This window comes from Heptranchias perlo, chromosome 22, assembly GCF_035084215.1.
Source record: "Heptranchias perlo isolate sHepPer1 chromosome 22, sHepPer1.hap1, whole genome shotgun sequence".
Taxonomy (NCBI): Eukaryota; Metazoa; Chordata; class Chondrichthyes; order Hexanchiformes; family Hexanchidae; genus Heptranchias; species Heptranchias perlo.
This window is the reverse complement of record NC_090346.1, coordinates 45,484,984-45,507,048: the sequence shown is the minus strand read 5'-3', so window position 1 is coordinate 45,507,048 and position 22,065 is coordinate 45,484,984. Positions and strand designations below refer to the sequence as shown.

At 45.4% G+C, this 22,065-nt stretch overlaps 2 protein-coding genes across 13 annotated transcripts in view; one reads left to right on the top strand and one right to left on the bottom strand.

Moving 5' to 3' along the window:
* Nucleotides 1–557: 557 nt before the first annotated feature.
* Nucleotides 558–14,444, bottom strand: nthl1 (nth-like DNA glycosylase 1). Its single transcript, XM_068003466.1, has 5 exons — nucleotides 13,607–14,444; nucleotides 12,718–12,888; nucleotides 9,240–9,399; nucleotides 3,298–3,403; nucleotides 558–2,166 (listed from the first exon to the last, which is right to left on the bottom strand). Exons 1-5 carry the CDS (start codon nucleotides 14,078–14,080, stop codon nucleotides 1,989–1,991), a joined length of 1,089 nt encoding a protein of 362 aa, XP_067859567.1. The 5' UTR covers nucleotides 14,081–14,444; the 3' UTR covers nucleotides 558–1,988.
* Nucleotides 14,445–19,279: 4,835 nt separating this feature from the next.
* The window catches only part of tsc2 (TSC complex subunit 2), a 63,504-nt gene continuing 60,718 nt past the window's right edge, over nucleotides 19,280–22,065 (top strand). For 11 of the 12 annotated variants that reach the window (XM_068003465.1, XM_068003461.1, XM_068003464.1 and 8 more), the window contains exon 1: nucleotides 19,280–19,359. The gene's annotated coding sequence lies outside the window, so the exon portion shown is untranslated. The remainder of the gene's footprint in view (nucleotides 19,360–22,065) is intronic. The other variant, XM_068003454.1, reaches the window with a different exon arrangement.

Genomic DNA, 22,065 nt, shown 5'->3' with positions numbered 1-22,065 from the left:
GAGAAAGGAATGGAAGGATCTGTTGATCGGGTTAGATGAAGTAGGGTGGGATGAGGTTCATGTGGAACATGAACACTGGTATCGACCATTTAGGCTGAGTGGCCTTTTTTTGTGTGTGAATTCTGTTTCCTACACTAATTCATTTTCCCTGAGCTTCCAAACTATGGAACTTCTAGCCTCCCTCAGTGTTCCCTTCCTCCTACAATCCATAGCCTTTTGCAACCCAAGTGCATTAACCACAACGACTTGATTTACCTAGTTTGGCCCTTCATACAGGCTTCCCAATAAGAATGGAAGCTACATTTTCAATGGTGAAACATCAGAACGAAGAATTATTCAGATTAAAAAGGTTGTGTTGAGATAACAATCTTGTATATCGATTGCAACCAGGTTGTGATAGGGACGGAAGCATTAGAAAATGTTATGAATTAAAGGTTACGGAGCAGGAGTACTATTCTGAGTCAACAAAAGAAACGTACCGAGAGTTAGTTAAATGCATTCATAGAAACTGCGTCAATAAATCTTGTATTGAAATTTTGGAATAATATGTCCATTCATAGATTTTTTTACAATCTTTTATTTACACACAAAGTGAGGCTCATACAGTTTGACAGCACTGTTACCTCTAGATGACTTTAAATAATATTGCTTGCACACCCTTCCGATTCTCCCTGACTGAGGAGCTGGACTCTAGTAGAGAGTTACGCCACTAAACAGTGTTCCCAACTGCAAACGTCCCAGAAATCTCAAGCTTTGAGGCTCAATGCACATTAACAGCAGAAGCAGTTTATTATCTTCATAAATTGTAACTGTGGGAGGGTTAGTTGATTTAATGGCTTTTTACTGCCACTAAATGTCATTGATGCACTTTGTAAATACCTCTGCAGTACATCCAGAAGGTCAACAGTCCTGGCCAATATTTATCCCTCAACCAACATCACTGATCCAGATGATCTGGTCATTATCACATTGCTGTGTGTGAATTGGCTGCCTCGTCCACTACATTACAACACTTAAAAGTACTTCAGTGGCTGTAAAGTGCTTTGGGATGTCCTGAGGGGCGCTATAGAAATGGGAGTTCTTGCTCTCTTTCAGTCGGCTAAAATCAAGGGAAGGAATTGCAATTCCCCATCTCAAACGTGGGAAAGGTCCTGAGTGAAACTCGGGGGGCGATCACTGCAGAATGAGAAATCCACAGGGCAAGTCACAGCAAGTTGCTCACATGCGCCTCCTGTTAGACTATTACAGGATGCTCCCCTCCAGAGGGCTAGGGACATGGGAGCTGCCCTGTCTCCCTCCCAGCTGGGGTCATTCCTCATCATGAAGCAGATGAGGACCTGACAATTGGAGAAAGGTAACTTTAAACGAGGAAAATAAGGAAATACAGGGAAAAAAACATTTTTTTTCAGAACACTGTCCAAAGACAGGCCAGGCAGTCAGTAGTACCTTTATATCCCTGCTTGCTTAGACAAAAATGTGCTCAGAACCACAAGATAACTGGGGGGCTCTAAGTGACAAAGGCTAACGTGGCAGCAGAAATTCTATTTTCAAGGCGTTGGTTAACGTGCTCAGGTGCAATTCCTGTGCGCGCTAGTTAAAGCCGTTCACCCAATGAGACGTAGCCAACATAGGAATTTTACACAAGCCCGTCAATCAGGCAGCTAGAAATAGCACTCAGCGGAATCTCAACCAGTCCGTTTACCAGCGAGGGAATTTGCACACTTGCGAAACTGCAGATTAGTGTGCGAGTCTTACCCAGCGATGTCAGGCTGGGGCACTAGTCACCAGGCTGCATCTTTAGGACCTGCATGCTGCTCTCACTGAGGACATCATTCTTCAGCTGTATTCAATGCTCCACCAGCAACTGGAATCCATCAACATCATCAGATACAGTGTTGTTTCAGTTGACTTTGGGACAAACATCTCCCATCCCTTGAATAATTTATACCACAGTCTAACATCTAAACACAAGGATTTAATTATTGCTGCTATTGGCACAGCTGATGTGGGGAGTTGGGAAGAAGCCTGGGATTTGTTTTCCTAAGATTGTTCTTGGCCGTGGGACAGATGTCTCTGTTGAGACATCCAGCACAGCGAGGGTTCACTGGCAGGCAGATCTGCTGGCCAAAGCCCACCAGCAGCCAGTTGGTCTCACTCCAGAGGTCCCTGAAAAAGAGAAAGGTGGGGGGGGGGGTGGGGTGGGGGGGGAGAAAGAGAAAAAAAATTACCTTGTAAGAATTTCATGGTTTGATCCTTAAAACATGAGCTGCATTCACTCTGAACATGAAGGGAGCAGGATCCAGGGGGGCGATGGATGGATCAAAGGGTAGGTGGACGAATTGAGGGTGGGGGAAGGTCTGTGGGCAGTTTGAGGTTGACCGTGTGAGGTGGATGTACCCTCAGTGTTAGATTCTGTTGCGTTGCCATTTCATGACATCAGTAAAGAAGACTTTGATTTTAGACCATCAGCTAGTGTGCATAGAGCCACTGGGCCATTCCACACTCAGCCTGTTGTAGGTGGGCAAGGGAAGATGTAACTAAGTCAACAACCGGAAATAATCACAGTCTGCAAAAGGATTAAAACAGGCCTCTTGAGTTGAAAGGTCGTGGGTTCAAGTCCCATTTCGGAGATTTCAGCACAAAATCTAGGCTGACATTCCCAGTGACAGTACTACACTGTCGGAGATGCCGTCTTTCAGCTGAAACGTAAAGCTGAGGCTCCGTCTGCCCTCTCAGGTGGACGTTAAAGATTCCATGGCACAAGTTGAAGAAGAGCTGGGGAGTTCTCCCCGGTGTCCCGGCCAATACTTATCCCTCAACCAACATCGCTAGAACAGATTAACTGGTCATTTATCTTGTGGCCTTACTGGTCATGCCCATATCCCAAGAATGAATGAAAAAAAAATCAAAACCCACATCTATAACCTGCAGTGACTGTCCAATGTACCTCTAGTTCAATATGAACAGGCTGTTACTTCAGAACATCGTAAGTGACAACTTGAGAATTGTGCAACAATTCCAGTACTTACAACTTTTGGTTCAGTAATTCCTTTTCCCCCACCGCCCAAACACTATTCCCTACCCCAGGTAACCCGCTCCCAAACCTCTACCAATTCTGATACTGAGTCAACGTTTACGCCATACGTGTGAGAGGGGCTTTGGTTGATTCCTTCACTTCCTTGTGTGGTGTGCCACCTCACCGTCACTCAGCCCTTCCTCTGTCTGCACTACAAGCACTATTGGTCTCTACGTTGAATTCAGACATCTCTCCACCACCCCGCCGCCAACACCAGTTACCGTGGCATCCAGTCTTCCAGCGCCAGTCTGCTTTTCTCTGGGGTTCTGGTCTCTTTTTCTGTCCACCTCAGTCGGTTTGCGATCCTGTGCACGTGGGTGTCAACACCTGCAAAACGGTACGGACGCGGTTTAGATGAGCCAGAGATAAACGGGTGCTTGGGGCAAGGTTAAATACTGGATATGGGGGTCTATATAAAACCAAGTCAAACAGCAACGCCATGTTACAAATTTTGGGTCTATATCCTCTCGGGTTCAGCAGTGCTGCTCACTCTCATAAGCGGCGCTGCGTCTTACGTTCAGGAATGTGCTCATACTGTCCAAAATCTAATCATACGGTAGCGTAACCCGGGGACCTAACAACAGGGATCTGAACTGGATATCGTGGGGGGCAATTTTAACCTAACCCGCCCGTCCCGGGGAAACTGACGGGATCGGGCGCAACGCTGGTTTTACATTCCGTCCGATTTTACTCTCTATTGAAGTCAGAGAATTAATATTGGGCGGAGTGTTAATCCGGCGATCCACCCAATCCCGTGGGTTTCCCGCCCGACGGGTTAGGTTAAAATTACTCCCCTGTGTCTTTCACACATGCCCTCGTGCACGGTTCTCCAATCTTTCAGTGGGCAGACTGGAAACACTTTAGTGAGAAGAGGCCAAATATGAATTGTTCGGCTGTTTTATTTTAAGTGAACAGATATTCATGAAGTGAGTTTTGATTACAAGAAAAATTTTAAACCACACAGCCTTGTCCCAGTTAGTGAGCCAAATATACCTGTTTTTAGTCTGTTTTAGCATTGAAACAGAGTAAGGCTTAGGAACACAGGAACAGGAGTAGACCATTCAGCCCCTCGAGCCTGTTCGCATTTTAATTAGATCGTGGCTGATCTGTATCTTAACTTCATCTACCCACCTTGGTTCTGTAACCCTTAATACCCTTACCCAACAAAAATCTATAAATCTCAGTTTTGAAATTTTCAATTGACCCCCAAGCATCAACAGCTTTTTGGGGGAGAGAGTTCCAGATTCCCACTCCCCTTTGTGTGAAGCAGTGCTTCCTGACATCACCCCTGAACGGCCGAGCTCTAATTTTCAGATTATGCCTCCTTGCTCTGGATTCTCCCACCAGAGGAAATAGGGTAGATAGAGAGAAACTATCAACTCCTTTAATCATCTTAAACACCTCAATTAGATCACCCCCTTCACCTTCTATACTCAAGGGAATACAAGCCGGGTCTATGCAACCGGTCCTCATAATTTAACCCTTGTAGCCCAGGTATCATTCTGGTGAATCTGTGCTGCACCCCCTCCAAGGCCAATATATCTTACAATAAACTGGTTAGATCTTTCTCAAATTTCTCTCAGCACACCATCGTGATTGACTGAACATTATCGACCTCGGTCTTGAAAATTTCAATTGACCCAGAGTTTACAGCCTTTTGGGGGGAGACAGTTTCCACATTCCCACTCCCCTTTGTGCGAAGAAGTGTTTCCTGTTTTCACTCCTGAACGGCCTAGCTCTAATTGTAACTTTACGCCCCCTTGTTCTGGACTCCCCCCACCAGAGGAAATTGTTTCTCTGTTATCTACTCTATTGGATGCCTTTATCATTTGAAACCCCTCAACCTTCTAAACTCGAGGGAATACAAGCCAAGGTTACGCAAGCTGTCCTCGTAATTTAACCCTCTAAGCATTGGTATCATTCGGGTGAATCTGCGCTGTACCCCAACATATCCTTCCTGAGGTGCGGCGCCCAAACCCGAATGCAGTTCTCCAGATGGGATCTGACCAAGGCTCTGTACAACGGAAGCATCACTTCCTCCCCTTTGTATTGCAGCCGCTCTGAGACAAAGGCCAACATTCCAGTAGCCTTTTTGATTACTTTTTGTACCTGTGCACTAGTTTTTAGTAATTTGTGCACCTGGACACCCAAATCCCTTTGCTCCTCCACAGTTCCTAGTCTCTTGCCATTAAGAAAATATTCTGATTTTTGTCGTTCTTGGATCCAAAAGGGGAGGACCTCACACTTCCCCACATTTAAGTCCATCTGCCGCAGTTTTGCCCACTCGCTCAGTCTGTCTATGTCCCCTTGTAACTTCCTGCTCCCACCCACACGACCTACTGTCCCTCCTAACCTAGTGTGATCTGCAAGCTTAGATAGGCAAGAAAATATTCTGATTAGTCTTTCTTGAATCCAACGCGGTTCTTCTATCTATCTGTTAAACCGACAAATTGGCCATCGAGCTAAAATAACAAGAGACCGACTTAACAAGAGACCGACTTAGCTCTTCCCGTTAGTATCTACTGGCAATGAATTTGTGTCTCAGCATGCCTTTCTTTTAAATTACATGATTACACGAACTAACTATGCCGCTTCAAAGTTAAAGAATTTATTAAAATCTGCCCATAAAGAAAACTGGACGTCGGCCAGGGTTGGAGAGTGTGTGAAACAGCATCATTTTTTGGTGTGGTGGAATGTACACGGATCAGCTAACATCTGTTAAGGCTGCGAGAGGGTAAAAAAATGTAACTTTTATTTAAAACAGCTGACCTTTGCCGAACGCTTGTGTTCACCCGTATTGTGAAGACATGCGTGTCAGTGGTGCACTTCCCGGGGGATCTGTCTGACGGAGGCCTCAAGCTGCCGACCCTGCCTTGTCTCGACGTAACGTGCTTTATGCTGCATTTCAAAAAAAAAAACTCCCGCAGACACAACCAAGGAGAAAGGGAAAAAAACAGACACTCCAACCTATCTATTTGTACAGACCTCCAAAAAGGAAAAGAAAGTTTACCGGTTGGTCTCTTTCCAGTGGTGGATGTGTGATCTGGAAGTTTTCCTTGGAGGATAACGGCTTTCATTGTATTGATAATTGCTCATTTTCTGCTGGCAAAACATCTTGTCCTGAGCTAGTCAGAATCATAGAAAGTTACGGCACAGAAGGAGGCCATTCAGTCCATCGTGTCCATGCCGGCCGAAAAACGAGCTATCCAGCTTAATCCCACTTTCCAGCACTTGGTCCGTAGACCTTGTAGGTTACAGCATTTCAAGTGCTCATCCAAGTGTTTTTTAAAAATGTGCTGAGGGTTTCTGCCTCTACCACCCTTTCAGGCAGTGAGTTCCAGACCCCCACCATCCTCTGGGTGAAAAAAATTCTCCTCAGTCTAATCCTTTTACCAATTACTTTAAATCTATGCCCCCTGGTCACTGACCTCTCTGCTAAGGGAAATAGGTCCTCCCTATCTAGTCCCATCATAATTTTATAAACCTCAATTAAATCTCCCCTCAGCCTCCTTTGTTCCAAAGAAAACAACCCCAGCTTATCCAATCTTTCCTCATAGCTAAAATTCTCCAGCCCTGGCAACATCCTCGTAAATCTCCTCTGTACCTTCTCTAGTGCAATTACATCCTTCCTGTAATGTGGTGACCAGAACTGCACGCAGTACTCAAGCTGTGGCCTAACCAATGTTTTTTTACAGTTCCAGCATAACCTCCCTGCTCTTATATTCTATGCCTCAGCTACTAAAGGAAAGTATACCGTATGCCTTCTTAACCACCTTATCTGCCGGTCCTGCTACCTTCAGGGATGTGTGGACATGGACTCCAAGGTCCCTCACTTCCTCTACAACTCTCAGTCTCCTCCCATTTATTGTGTATTCCCTTGCCTCGTTTGACCTCCCCAAATGCATTACCTCACTTCTCTGGATTGAATTCCATTTGCCACTTTTCTGCCCACCTGGCCAGTCCATTGATATCTTCCTGCAGTCTTCAGCTTTCCTCCTCACTATCAACCACATGGCCAATTTTTGTAACATCTGCAAACTTCTTGATCAAGCCCCCCAAATCATTATTATATACCACAAAAAGCAAGGGTCCTAGTACTGAGCATTGCGGAACCCCACTGGAAACAGCCTTCCAGTTGCAAAAACACCCCTCGACCATTACCCTTTGCTTTCTGCCACTGAGCCAATTTTGGATCCAACTAGCCACTTTCCCTTGGATCCCATGGGCTTTTAGTTTTTTGACCAATCGGCCATGTGGGACCTTGTCAAAAGCCTTGCTAAAATCCATGTAGACTACATCAAATGCATTATCCTCTTCGACCCTCCTTGTTAGTTCCTCAAAAAATTCAATCAAGTTAGTCAGACACGACCTTCTCTAAACAAATCCATGCTGACTGTCCTTGATTAACCCGTGCCTTTCAAAAAATGACAATTTATGCTGTCCCTCAGAATCGATTCCACTAATTTGCCCACCACTGAGGTTAGACTGACTGGCCTATCTCTTTCTCCCTTTTTAAACAACGGTACAACGTTAGCAGTCCTCCAATCCTCTGGTACGACGCCTGTAGCCAGGGAGGATTAGAAAATGATGTTCTGTTTTTTTGTGCAGATACATGCCACCCACTGTCTTTCTGCTGCGTGGAGAATGCTTGGAACAGCTCAATCGAGAACAGGATGGGTTCAGCTGCGATTGTGATGCTTCATTACACCAATGACTACACTTCAAAAGTACTTCATTGGCTGTAAAGCGCTTTGCGACGTCCTGAGGTCATGAAAGGCGAGTCTTTATTAGCCACAGAACAGCGTTATTTGGACCGCTCGCAAGCTTTCTCTCCTCGAGGTCAGCTTTTCAGTTCTGCAGTCCACCAATCAGAGAGGTCAATCTGACACAAACCCCAGCCTACATCATCAGGCTGGGTTCAGAGTTCATCTTTTGACATGAAATGCAAAGCCAACTGGTGGAAGACTCGGCAAAGAAAGAACTTGCAATTATATCACGCCCTCGGGACGTCCCAAAGCGCTTTACAGCCAATTAAGTAGTTTCGAAGTGTGGTCACTGTTGTAATGTAGGAAACGCGGCAGACAATTTGCGCACAGCAAGGTCCCACAAACAGCAATGAGATAACGACCAGGTAATCTGTGTTAGTGATGATATTGGCCAGGACACCGGGAGAACTGCCCTGCCCTTCTTCAAAGTAGTGTCCATGGGATCTTCTACGTCCACCTGAGAGGGCAGAGGGTGGTTTAATGTCTCATCTGAAAGACGGCACCTCCAGCAGTGCAGCACTCCCTCAGTGCTACACTGGAGTGTCAGCCTGGATTATGTGCTCAAGTCCCTGGAGTGGGACTTGAACCCACGACCTTCTGACTCAGAGGCGAGAGTGCTACTCACCGAGCCACGGCCGACAGCTCATCAGGACTGGCTTTTGTGTACTCGTCCATCCTCCAATTTACAAAATGGCATCATTAATATTCAGCAGCCACCAGATTTTTTATGGTTTGACATATTTAATTACAAAATATTTTCGAGGGGTCCATTCCCTGAACTGACTCTGAACTACTTTATGCCTTAACCACCTGCATGGAACTTTCCAGGATTTCCCTTTCTTCTACCTGGTATCCAGAGAAAGATCAACCTATAGCCCTGTACAAGCTGTGTGATCAATTCGATTAATTACACATTAACTATTAACTGAGAGAGAGAATTGCTCAGCTTCAAACAGCGCTGAGAGAGTGTGCAGGACATTGCTTCAAACATGGCTTTCAAGCAGCAAAGGAGCTTCCTGACTATTTCACCCATTATTGTCTTCAATTGGATGTTGTAGGTAGTTTGTTTATTGATGAGTTCCCCCAAACGAACACATACAGCACCCAGTGTCACTGGGCTACAAAGGGTCCACCAGAACATGGAGTTCAGATAGCACTGCAGCACCACCCAGTGGCACGGATTGCACATACAGCATCATTCTGATAACTGTGATGTTCCAAGTGGGAGATCTTCCTACATTTTCCTAAAGCGCCACTGCCCTCAACCGCCCGGCTTCGGGGGCACTGCTGTAATGTCCATAAAGCGGCTCTGACAGTGAGGAGGACCACCCCCGCAAGTGGCTTCCCACGACCTGACCCTTTGGTTTCAAACCGTTACTTGTGCCCGAGGTACTTACTGATGCCAGACACCTTGTCCCAGGCTAACTTCATGATGAGGTGGGCCATCTTCGGTCCCACTCCTGGAAGTTTCAGCAGGTCGCTGACACTGCTGGGAATGTCGTCATCGTACTGCTCCCTCAGGATTGCCGTGGTCTGTTTGATGTACTTCACTTTGCTCTGCACAGGTAAGTCACAGCATGGATGAGATGGAAAGGTAACAGCGATCTATCCCTTCACAATATGAAAAGTAGGATGCAGCATGTTTGAAAGGAAATGGGGGGGGGGGGGGGTGGTGGATAGGGTTGCCAATTGGCTGGCTATCTCATTGGCCCTACTGGGTTTCTGAAATTGCCAGCATTTTCCCAATTGTTAGACACTTTCCCTAACCAGAGAGTAATATGGAGCCAGCCGTATAACTTGGGGCACTTCCTGAACATACATAGTCACATACATAGTATTTACAGCACAGAAACAGGCCATTCGGCCCAACTGGTCTATGTCAGTGTTTATGCTCGACACGAGCCTCCTCCCACTCTACTTCATCTCACCCTATCAACTCCAATTCAGTGAGAAGGCTTCAGAATTTTATTCTGTGTTGCAGTCAATGCTATACATAGAATCACAGAACGGTTACAGCACAGAAGGAGGCCGTTCGGCCCATCAAGCCCGTGCCGGCTCTTTGTACATAGCAGATCTGAGAATTCTTACCATGTTCCGATAAGCAACTGACAGCTCCGTCAGCACTTCATCACTGAGAGGTCTCAACGAGAACTTGGTTCAAGTTGCAAACCGCATTGTTTTAAAGATAAAACTCATATTATGGGTATAAACTGGAATCAATAAGATAGGAAGTAGTAATGTAAATACTGTCAAAATGACATAGGAATAAAAGTAGGCCATTCAGCCCCTCGAGCCTGTTCTGCCATTCAATTAGATCACTGCTGATCCGTATCTCAACTCCCATTTACCCGAAAGTCATACTATTTCCTGTTACACTCCCTGCGTCCCCCTCCCCTCCCCTCCCCCCAAGACACTTTTTTGACAACACCCATACTGCATCCTCCAACTCGCTGCGAGCAATGCCACGGGAGGTCTTGTCTAAAACAGGTGACGGTTAAAAATGTCAGTCAACAATTTAATAAAGCCAGCTGGCCCAATGAAAATCAGGCCTTGGGTTTTGCGGGGGGGGGGGGGGGCAGTGGAGCGGCCAGCAGGAAGGATAAACAAATGTCTGTGAGGTGCTCTAGGAGTTACACACACTCTACATGCAGAACAGTGCTTGACATTATCAAGGCAACAGGAATTTAAATGTTAAAATATAATCAGCTCTAGAATTTTCCTCAAATAACTCATGCAAATTGTGCCCTTTAACCCTCAGTAAATTTCAATATGAAACCACAAAGAGAAACAAAACTTAATCACCAGTGCTTTGAAATGATCAGAGCCTTAAAGGGACAGTACTCTTCCTACTTCCAAAATAACTTGAATAAAAAAAAAATGCCAAACGACCTTGAAGAAAACTCATGACTCAAAGAATGAAGCAGGAATTTAACTGGCGAAGGGCAGAAGGCCTGAGTTGGACACAGCGATGGTGTCCACCTCTTTCCCCAATAACCCCTACCTCAGGCTCCCCCCCCCGCCCCAGACCTCAGTTATTGGTGGAGATATACCACCTTGCATTTTCCGCCACACTGGTTTCCCAGCGTGGTTATTTTATTCAGCGAAATATTACCCCTCCCCCATCTAGATACCGTATCTTCTCCATCTCTGTCTGTCACGTCTTTTGTACCTTTAATTTCATAGTGACGGTGTTGTGTTCCTTTGTGCTGGTAAAATTGCTGCATAGGGAACATAGAGTGAGTTCATCTCTGCTTAGGTGCATTGGTAATGTCTGCTACCATTGGGGGTGCTGATCCCAGCAACTGAGACAGAACGCACGTGGAATAGACTTCTGGGCAGAGTGGTGGAGGCAATAAAAAAAACTCTAGAATCATTGAAGAAACAACTCGATGCAGCTACGGGGTGGGGGGGTGGAGTTTAGGGTCGTTCTGGAAGGATAAGTTAAGATGGGCCAAATGGCCTTCCTCATCCATAAGTATCTTGTGAACAGGAGGGCGTGACACTTGACCAAACAAAACGCTGAACCAATATAATGTTTCAATACATCTGAAAACAATAAAGTATTTCCAGGACATTTCGGTTCCCCTTTTTTTTGAATTCTACTATTGCTTGTGATGATTTCTACACCACCAGAAGATCATTTTTGACGGGCCCTTGGGCCCAGTGCAAATATAAACAAAATGAACTAAACGTACGGGACGTGGTGCTGGGTTTCAAACCTGGTTCGGAGTAAACTCTGTCCTGAGATCGGCTAAACAAACTACTGTATGGATGTGCGCACAGTATACCAAGACCGGAGAACGTGGACTTACTGAACCTGCACCGTGGGGTTTGGATTCTCTTTGCTGGTTTTTGAAACGTATTAAAAAACCATTCGACATTATCTGCCCATTCTGGAGCAGTGTGAGCTCTCATCTGTGATTAATTTCTGCAAGAGATACAGTACAAAGTAACAATCTAGCTTAAAGCACAAGTCCAGCTCCTGGTTCCACGGTGCACACTTTTACATACTGAGCAGGGAGGGCCCAGCTCTCTTACTGGTTCAACTGTTTATTGCTAATGACAATTTTAATAATCACAGTCAGAGATATTGCTGCCTGTTTGTTTGTGGGATCTCGCTATGCGCAAATCGGCTGCTGCGTTTGTCTGCGAAATAACAGTGGCTACACTTCAAAAGCAATTCATCGGCTGTAACCCACTTTGGAACGCTGTTGTATATCCTTTAAAATGCCCCTCCCTATTTACCAATATTGCACAGGGCAAATATTCCTGCCTAGGATAAGAACATAAGAAATAGGAGCAGGAGTAGGCCAATCGGCCCCTCGAGCCTGCTCCGCCATTCAATAAGAACATGGCTGATCTGATCCTAACCTCAAATCTAAATTCATGTCCAATTTCCTGCCCGCTCCCCGTAACCCCTAATTCCCTTTACTTCTAGGAAACTGTCTATTTCTGTTTTAAATATTATAAGGTCTTGAGTCTTCTGCAGATACAGGCTGGTGTTACCTGGGTAGAATGTATGAGGATAGAGAGAGGAGTTCTGCTTGACTTATCTTCAATGGGCATCGAGAAACTCTGCAGAACCTTTCCTCGGGTTGTTATATGAATTGGCTAGAGTCCACGATAGCACGGACTAGACCGTGCCTGGACTGTGGGAGGTAGGGCCTACTCCTGTTTCATGCTTTCTTATGTTCTGATTACAACCAGTGTTCCCCAGCAGTGCTCCAAAAACTTAATTGCTTGTTCTTTTTTACCCCCACAAGGAAAGAGCTCTCCCATACACTTGTGCGTTGAACTCAAAAGACACCTGTACTGTACTTGGGAAGATATTCAGTTGTAAAATTAGGAGCAAGCTGCAAGTGTTGGTGAACTAACCCTCCAGAATCCGACTGGATAGATGAGTTCCCCGAGTGTCTTATCCTCCATCTTGAGAATGTTCTCCACGGTCAAGCCATGATCCCTCAGCTGTTTCATAGCTGCAAATGTCACATGATCTTTGGTCTGGCTGGACAGCATGAGTGACAGAAGCACCTGATACCTCATGACCTGCAGAATTCCATAAAGGCAGATCAAAATAATCAGCGGCAACATAAATATGAAGCAGCCATTTTACTATTTTTACCTTCAAGTTTTTATCCTAAGCGTCAAAATTTGCCTTTGATAAATATCTGAAATGAAGCAGAATTACAGGGCATTTCACCCCCCCCCCCCCCCCCCCCTTACTTTTCTTCCCTCGTCTCCTGGGGGTGATATTTCAGGGAGGGCCACGATTCTAGAGCTACTGGCCATCCTCCGCCAACCCGTCCATCCTCATCTATCAACCCAAACGGTGAGTGCACACGGAGCATCTGACCACAAAGGACATCATGTGCCAACCGTGGCTCCACGGGTAACACTGTTGCCTCTGAGTCAGAAATCCCACAACTTGATACTGCAGAGACTTGAGCTTATAATCATGGCTGACACTCCCTGTGCAGTATTCTCTGATGAACATAAAGGGGTCCATGGCACTATTTGAAGAGCAGGGGAGTTCTCCCTGGTGTCCTGACTGATATTTATCCCTCAACCAATATTACTAAAACAGATGATCTGGTCATTTATCTCACTGCTCTTTGTGGGAGCTCACTGTGTGCATATTGGCCGCTACATTACAACAGTGACTACACTTCAAAAGTATGAGGGATACCCCGAGATTGTGAAAGGCACTATATGAATGCAAGCTCTTTCTTTATACAACCACATGTACTAGGTTTCATTCATTTACCTCCGGGGCTGCAGTTTTGTCAAAGCATTGCTCAGCTCCCATGTGATCCACAGGTGCATCCCTGCCCTTCCTCATCTCTCTTATATTATCCAGCTGCTCTTTCCAGTCTTTGGGTTCCCACTTGGCCGTTTTATCATCAGTGGAAGAGCCAGTCTGTGCCTCACTAGTGTTTAGGGTCGAATAGCTCTCAATCTGCACACTTTTCCTTTTCTGCTTCGGTGCATTTCTGGGAGAAGAGCCTCCAGCCTCGACCTGTGCCGTTGTTCTGACCGTTTCCTGGACTGGGCAGCCGGGCTGCACCGCATCGCTGCAGATGGCTTTCCCATTGCTCGCCCCGGGCTGGTGCAGCCTGTTGGGTTTCCTTGCTAACTTGGGTCCGCGGTCCCGTCCCCGTCCCCTGGCGGCCGGGCACACTCGCCTGCTCATGTTCCGAGTCAATATCCCCGATGCAAAGTAAGGGGAGGTGGACGCCATGGCGCTGCCCCCGGCTTGTTATTACATAAAGTGGAGACCTGATCACCCGGGGACGCGGCCCCTTTAATTTCCCGCGTTGATAAAATGTATCAATTCGGGGCAAAGTCGCAACATTCGATTCACGCGCGGGGTTCCCCCACAGTAACAAGGCTTGGGGTTCCCCCCTCTCCTCCTCTAGCAACAAGGCTTGGGTTCAGCGCACTCTGACCAGCTTTAAACCCATATCCAATTCACTGCATCCCAGTTTGGGGTGGGAGAGGCATAGTACGTAAAGGAATGAGCTTCTACGGGCCGAATGGCCCTTTCCCGGCCATGATGTTTTCGTTACTAACGCAAGAACGTGTGACTGGTGGGATGTCCCTCAATACTGTCGGCCCAGTCACTTTACTGTTTGCTCCCTCTGCTGTGCTATCCCTGTTCGTGCAGCTCACAGCTTTATTTATCTGTGCAGTATCTGCAGATCTTCCAGGTGTCACTCAGTGGAGTAACATTCGCTTTAATAATAAAACAGATTCCCAGGGAAGGTTTGGTCAAATGTCATCAACTTGCATTTATTATAGGGCTTTTAGAAAGAAAGAACGTGCATTTATTATAGTGCCTTTCTTGACGTCCCAAAACGTTTTACAAACAATTAAGTACTTTTGAAGTTTAATCACTCTTGTAATGTAAGAAACACAGCAGCCAATTTGCACACAGCAAACTGTAATGTGATAATGACCAGTTAATCTGTTTTAGTGATGTTGATTGAGGGATAAATATTGGCCAGGACACTCGGAAAAACTCCCCTGCTCTTCTTCGAAATAGTGCCTTCGAAATAGGATCTTTTACATCCACCCGCGGGTGCAGACAGGGCTTCAGTTTAACATCTCATCCAAAACACAGCACCTACAGACAGTGCAGCACTCCCTCAGTATTGCACTGGAGTATCAGCCTAGATTATGTGCTCAAGTCTCTGGCGTGGGACTTTGAACCCACAATCTTCTGACTTAGAAATGAGAGTGCTACCCACTGAGCCACAGCTGACACTGCAAATGAGCAGCAGTTTCCCATCCTCAGGAAGCAGCTTTGCTTAATAACTTGCATAAATTAAGAGTCCGATGACCACATCCTTGTATAAGGATCAGGTTTTTGAACTACATGCCAGTTAGCCTGACATCGGTCGTCGGGAAAATGCTGGAATCCATTATTAAGGAAGTGATAACAGGGCACTTCGAAAATCATAATATGATTAGGCAGAGTCAACATGGTTTTATGAAAGGGAAATCATGTTTGACAAATTTATTAGTGTTTTTTGAGCATGTAACTAGCTGGGTAGATAAAGGAGAACAAGTGGATGTCGTATATTTGGATTTGCAAAAGGCATTTTGATAAGGTGCCACATAAAAGATTGTTACACAAGGTAAGGGCTCATGGAGTTGAGGGTAATTTATTAGCATGGATTGCGGATTGGTTAAAGGACAGAAAACAGAGAGTAGGGATAAACGGGTCATTTTCAGGTTGGCAGGCTGTAACCGGTGGGGTGCTGTAAGGATCGGTGCTTGGGCCTCAGCTATTTACAATCAATATTAATGACTTTTTTGAAGAGACTGAGTGTAATGTATCCAAGTTTGCTGACGATACAAAGCTAGGTGGGAAAGTAAGCTGTGAGGTGGACACGAAGAGACTGCAAAGGGATATAGACAGGTTAATTAAGCGGGTAAGAAGGTAGCAGATGGAGTATAATGTGGGGAAATGTGAGGTTATTCAAGTTGGTAGGAAGAATAGAAAAACAGAATATTTTTTAAATGGTAAGAAACTATTAAATGTTGGTGTTCAGAGAGACTTGGGTGTCCTCGTACAAGAAACACAAAAAGTTAGTATGTAGGTACAGCAAGTAATTAGGAAGGTAAATGGCATGTTGGCTTTATTGCAAGGGGGTTGGAGTACAAGAGTAAGGAAGCCTTACTACAGTTGACCTCACCTGGAGTACTGTGTACAGTTTTGGTCTCCTTATCTATGGAAGGATATACTTGCCTTGGAGGTGGTGCAACTATGGTTCACTAGATTAATTCCTGGGTTGAGAGGATTGTCCTATGAGGAAAGGTTGAGTAGATTGGGCAGATTCTCTCTGAAGTTTAGAAGAATGTGAGGTGATCTCATTGAAATATATAAGATTATGAGGGGGCTTGACAGGGTAGATGCTGAGAGATTGTTTCCCCTGGCTAGAGAGTCTAGAACTAGGGGGCATAGTCGCAGGATAAGGGGTCGGCCATTCAAGACTGAGATGAGGAGGAATTTCTTCACTCAGAGAGTTGTGAATCTTTGGAATTCTGTAGCTCAGAGGGCTGTGGATGCTCAGTGATTGAATATATTCAAGACTGAGATGGATAGATTTTTGGACTCTGGGGGAATCAAGGGATATGGGGATAGGGCGGGAAAGTGGAGTTGAGGTTAAAGATCAGCCATGATCTGATTGAATGGCGGAGTGGGCTTGAGGGGCCATATGGCCTACTCCTGCTCCTATTTCTTATGTTCTTATATAATGACTGGTGTTTTGAATTTCTTTCAGAGTTCACCAATGCAAAGAGAATGCATTGTTACATCCAGTTTAAATCAAGTAACTATTTTCTGTATTGACTGGATTGCCAAATATGTAATAATAGTTTTAGAGAATCCCTCAGCACTGCATTGCAGTGTCAGCCTAGATTATGTACTTATGTCTCTGGAGTGGGAGTTGAACCCACGACCTTCTGACAGAGGTAAGATCGATACCAAGAATAATGGCTGACACTTTTTAAAGTAGCAAAATGTCCCACAGTCAGATGCTGTACAGCTGGGGATTGGTCTTAAGCAGGAGTACGCAGGAGTTAGGGAATGGTCGAAGAGATAGGTTCTAAGGAACCTTTTGAAAGTGGGAAGAGCTATAGTAAGATGGGTGGGTTTAGGGAGAGAGTTCTTGAGTATGTTCACCAGACTGATGAAAGCTCTGTCATCGGGGGATGTGGGATGGTGGGGGGGAGATGAAGAGTAGACCAGTGTTGGTACAGCAGAGGGTGCGAGCGGGGACATTAGATTGGAAGAGACTGCAGAGATAGGGTTGAATAAGGCCATGGAGGAATTTGTAGATGAGGTTGAGGATTTTTGAAATTCAGATGGGGAGCCAATGGAGATCAGCGAGGACAAGGGGCAATAAGTAAATGGGTCTCAGAGTGGGACAGAATGTGGGCAGCAGAGTTCTGGATGAACTGGAATTCATGTATGATGGAACTCAGGAGGACACCAAGGAGGACGTTGGAGAAGTCAAGTCTAGAGGTGAAGAAGACATGGATGATAGTTTCAGTAGCAGTGGGGGTGAGGTAGAGAAGGAGATCAGTGACACAGGATATTTCCATGTAATCTGGAAGGACTGATCTTGATGGGCCGAATGGCCTTTTCATCTCAATTTTACTCTTACTATGTTCTCACGTCCTATTTGATGTATTTCACCCTTAAAAAAATAAACAAGGCTACCTATCAGACGCACATATCAGGAAATTGTATGTCCACTTGCCAAGATATTCTATCCATTCATTTAAGCGTCTTTCACAAGCTCAGGTCGTCACAAAGTGCTTTGCAGCCAATGAGGTACTTTTGAAGTGTCGTCACTGTTGTAATGTAGGAGAGCACTGTTTTCTGATGTGAGGCTCTGCACATTGATAACATTTACCCCCATATGTTTTAAACAGGCTTGGAATCTTTATGCGTTTACTGATCATATAAACGTTTCTCTTCACATTTTCCCAACATTGACTACTTTCATTTTCTCCACATCATTTTTAAAAGGCCCTTGTTATCTCATTGGAGGAGTTTATCCAATGAAGGTCAGTCCCTGAAACAGCCAAGAATGGCTTACATTGAAACTCTAGAAGCTTAACTAGTTGAACAGTTTGTGGTTTAGGACACACTCTCTGAGCTGCGGTTCGAAAATACTTTCCATAACTTTATCTTAATGAAATTTTAACCTAAATGTTTCTTACTAATCATTATATCCAAACTGACTTTGCGCATTGTCTGTATGCATGTTGCTACATTTTAATTCTGAATAAAAACATTTTTTTTATTAATCAACAACCTCTACTCTCGAAAAGATTTATGCTTCATGCAAGTATGTATATAACATTCTATTCAATCATAAGTACTCAAAGCACTGCATATAAATCTGTATTCCACTCAGCTATTCTGAGTCTACTAAGGTATTGTCACAAGCAAAATACTGTGGATGCAGAAATAAAAACAGAAAATGCTGGAGAAGCTCAGCAAATCAGGCAGCATCTAGTGGAGAAAGAAACAGAGTTAACGTTTCAGGTCGAAGACCTTTCGTCAGAAACAGATATTATCACCCTACTTTTACTGAAACTTAGAGTTTTTCATTGCTTCACTGAAACTGTCTACATATTTGGTACCGTCAGTCCTTTTGTTCACATCCAGTAACAGGAAAATATTTGGCGTAAGATTTGTGATTTTAGAAACAAGTGAGACTATTTGCAAATCCAGTTAGACATATGGATCTTTACACATTTTTCAGAGGGAGTTATCATCGAAAGAAGCCATGCTGAGCTCTGTTGGTGGCTTAGAGGGTAACGAAAATACTCACTTAGGTACCGAACCATGCAGACCAAAAGAGTGCCAGGTTTGATCCTTAGTTTGTACTGGGTCAGCGGATCTCAGCCACAGCTGAAGTGATGGGTCTAACCATTAGCTGCAGGGTCCTTGGGCCAGAGAGGGGAAAAAAAAATCAGTCAGCTCCTGAGTGATGAACCTTACTGTAAAGTGTGTGTACATGGAGTTCGAATGAGGTTAGGAACAGTCTTGGCTATGGTGCCTTTCTCTCACTCTCTGGTTCGCACAATAGACCATTTGACCAGACTGACACCTCATTCCAGCAAAAATCAGCACCTTTAGAAAAGAAAGAGCACAATTGAAGGGACAAAAGTCACATTATCAAAACAAGTTGAGTATTTATCCTCTGCAAAATATCCATTTCTAATATTTCAACAACGTAAACTTTAGTTCAGTAACTTTTCTCTGCCTTGGTGCACATCTGTTGAAATGTTGGCAAAGGGAGGGGGAGGAAGGCTGATCACAGCTGGACTACAACTCCCAGAAGGCACCGCGCCCGGGCTCCTGCGTAGAGGCCGGAAGTAGTTGTGGGGGCGTGACGTCAGTTCCTGGAAGGGGGTGGGGCTGGGCTGGGCTGGGCCGCAGCGGGAGCTGGTGCAATGGGAGAGTGAAGCGGCCGGAGCTCGGATCAGGCGGCGGGGGTGAGTGGCAACCGGGGAGGGACTGGGACTCGGACTCTGGGACTGCGCTAGCACCGCCAGAGGAGGGAGGGAGGCCCGGGGCCTACTGGTTGTTGGGTGTTGCTGAGGTGGGGAGGGGGGGTCGGTTGCTGCAGTAAACAGCTCGGGGCTGGGGGGAGGGGAGGGATTGGCCCCCTCTGCCCCCCTCCCCGCCCCCTCCCCGCCCCCCTCCAGCCCCGGGGGAGGAGGTGGGAGGCACCACCCTTCAAAAGGAGGGTGGGATAATGGGGGGGGGACGCAAAGGGACCCCCCCCCCCCAGCCGCAGAGAGCTTGTCTTGCTGCGGAGTGAGCTGTAAGGTGCCCCCGTGGATGTGGCAGGGCCCCTGTGCTCAGTGCCAGCCTGCCCACCCTGGGTGCTGAATAAACCCCCCTCACCCTTTGATGGCGATGGTGTTTGGCCAACCTCTGGGGGGGGGGGCAAAGAACCTCCCTTCACTCTGCTGCTGTGACAATGACAGTTGAGCTGTGTTGACAAACTTTTGTTTGTTTGTTTGCAAATATTCTCTCTTCCCCCCACCCATAGCCACTGTCCCTTTTTTTTAAATGTACATCAGCAGGTTGACAGTGTCATTTGACATCGCCCCTAAATAGCCTAGCTCTAATTTTAAGGTTATGCCCCACCCCCCCCCCCCCCCCCGCCCTTGTTCTGGGCTCCCCCACCAGAGGAAATTTTTTTTTTGCTATCTACCCTATCAACTTGACAAGTGTGAAAACAGATTGTGTAACGTTTATTATTTTAGATGCTAGTGCGGGTAAGTGAGCAGTTTGGTGTTTCTTGGAAGTGCCAGAAATCAAGAGAAGCCCTTGGTTTGTTATTGGAAAATGTGATGGATTTCGACTTTGACTCTCCAAAGTAATACAATTGATTTTTAAAAAAATTGCTCATGCCATTGCCTTCGCTGAGTTTTGACTTTAGTGCAGTTATTCCCTGTCCTACAATGCCCTTGTATGTTAGTCTTTTTGCATGAATTGTAAACAATTTTACAACACCAAGTTATAGTCCAGCAATTTTATTTTGAATTCACAAGCTTTCGGAGGCTACCTCCTTCCTCAGGTAGGAAGGAGGAAGGAGGTAGCCTCCGAAAGCTTGTGAATTTAAAATAAAATTGCTGGACTATAACTTGGTGTTGTAAAATTGTTTACAATTGTCAACCCCAGTCCATCACTGGCATCTCCACATCATTTTTGCATGAACAGATTGATAGTTAATGTGTATGCTTTCTAGTTATTGTCTCCTAATCTTTTCCCCCCTTTTGGCTTGGCATCTGGTTTTCCTTGCATCTTTGTGAAGTGCCTTGGGACATTTTGCTACATTAAAGGCGTTCTATAAATGCAAGTTATTGTCTCTTGTGTTTTTTTTAAAAACTTGCCCTTACATTCCATGCGGAAAGTTGGTGAAAGTTGATCTTGCTGTTGTTCTGGTCCACTTCCTGTAATCCTTGTGCAGAGTTTGTCTTGCAGTCAGGTTCTGTGAGTGGTTTGAAGAAAAGAAATCCGGAGCAGTGTGTTCAACAGACCATTGAGAAAAGAAGGTTCTGAGCCAGCTGTCCAAATGTCTGCAGTGACCCACTGTTTGAAAATTGGAGCTGTGTGTGAGGCCAACAGTGATAATTGTGGCCTTTGATCAAATTGAGTCTTGAAAGCAAGCACACACTTTGCAGTGCTGTCACTAGGATTCCACTAAAGTGTAACGACAGCGGCCTGGAGTTTCCACTATGAGCGCAAATCGGCAAATTGCGCCTGACACTCTGCTGGATTTGCCGAGGTGAAGTTGTGCCCAAGTTTCCGCACAAACTCGTCAGCATAAGCCTGAGCTTAAAATCTCTCCTGAATCAGCGCGATTGAGCAGTGTAAGGAGTAGTAAAGTAACGAGGCGTGGGATTGCCGGGAAATGAGTCATCCATCATCTTTTAAAACTAATGATTTCTGTAGCAGAAGGGCTGATCAATTGACTGATTTAATGCTCTTGGTCTTTCTTATTTAATTGCAATAGCAGGACAGACCTGGTCAGTGGCTTCAATTGACTGCTGGTCAGGTGATTAACGCTGTGACCACAGGTACCAATCTGGACGCAGTGAGATGACACCCCCCCCCCCGAACGAGTGCAATCGGCGGAAACTTGCCTTTCCGACCTGGGGGGGGGTGTGGCCAGTTTTGTGGGGCAGGGACCGCTTCAAGCGAAGGGGCAGTTGAACCAGCATAAAAGATCGTGGCTACTCGGGCGTAAAGGAGTTATGGGTGCAGCTAACTTACGCTTAAAATACCGCAAAATTTTGCGTTGTTTGATTTGATTCTGCCCAGATTAAACTGTTAACTGAGCCTCCGTGTTGCCACTAGGATTTTACTGAAGTGTAATGATGGCATGTGAAAGGTTAATACCATGTATGTTTGGACTGTCTTGCTTTTAAAAATCCAACAGTACAATTAAAGATTTTGTCGCACCAAAGTTTAGTGGAAGGTTAAAGAGAACTATATGACATCGGGCAGTATTGGTGATTACAAGTCTGTCACTGGTAATGGTGGGAGAAATCTGAGGTGATGAATTAAGTGTCTCACACATGAATTATATAGCAACAATATTTAGGTGGGATTACAGTCCCTTTTAGCATGTTGGCGTCATGTTTGCTAAATAAATCTAGTGGCTGCATTCAACTTGGTTTACGTTC

What these genes read in the sequence shown, in the direction of transcription:
- nthl1 (XM_068003466.1), bottom strand. Translation starts at nt 14,080, where the DNA reads ATGGCGTCCACCTCCCCTTACTTTGCATCGGGGATATTGACTCGGAAC. An exon ending in ACAAAACTGCAGCCCCGGAG is followed by an intron (nt 12,889 to 13,606) that starts GTAAATGAATGA and finishes GGAATTCTGCAG; the next exon opens with GTCATGAGGTATCAGGTGCT. An exon ending in CTGGAAGACTGGATGCCACG is followed by an intron (nt 2,167 to 3,297) that starts GTAACTGGTGTT and finishes TCTCTTTTTCAG; the next exon opens with GGACCTCTGGAGTGAGACCA.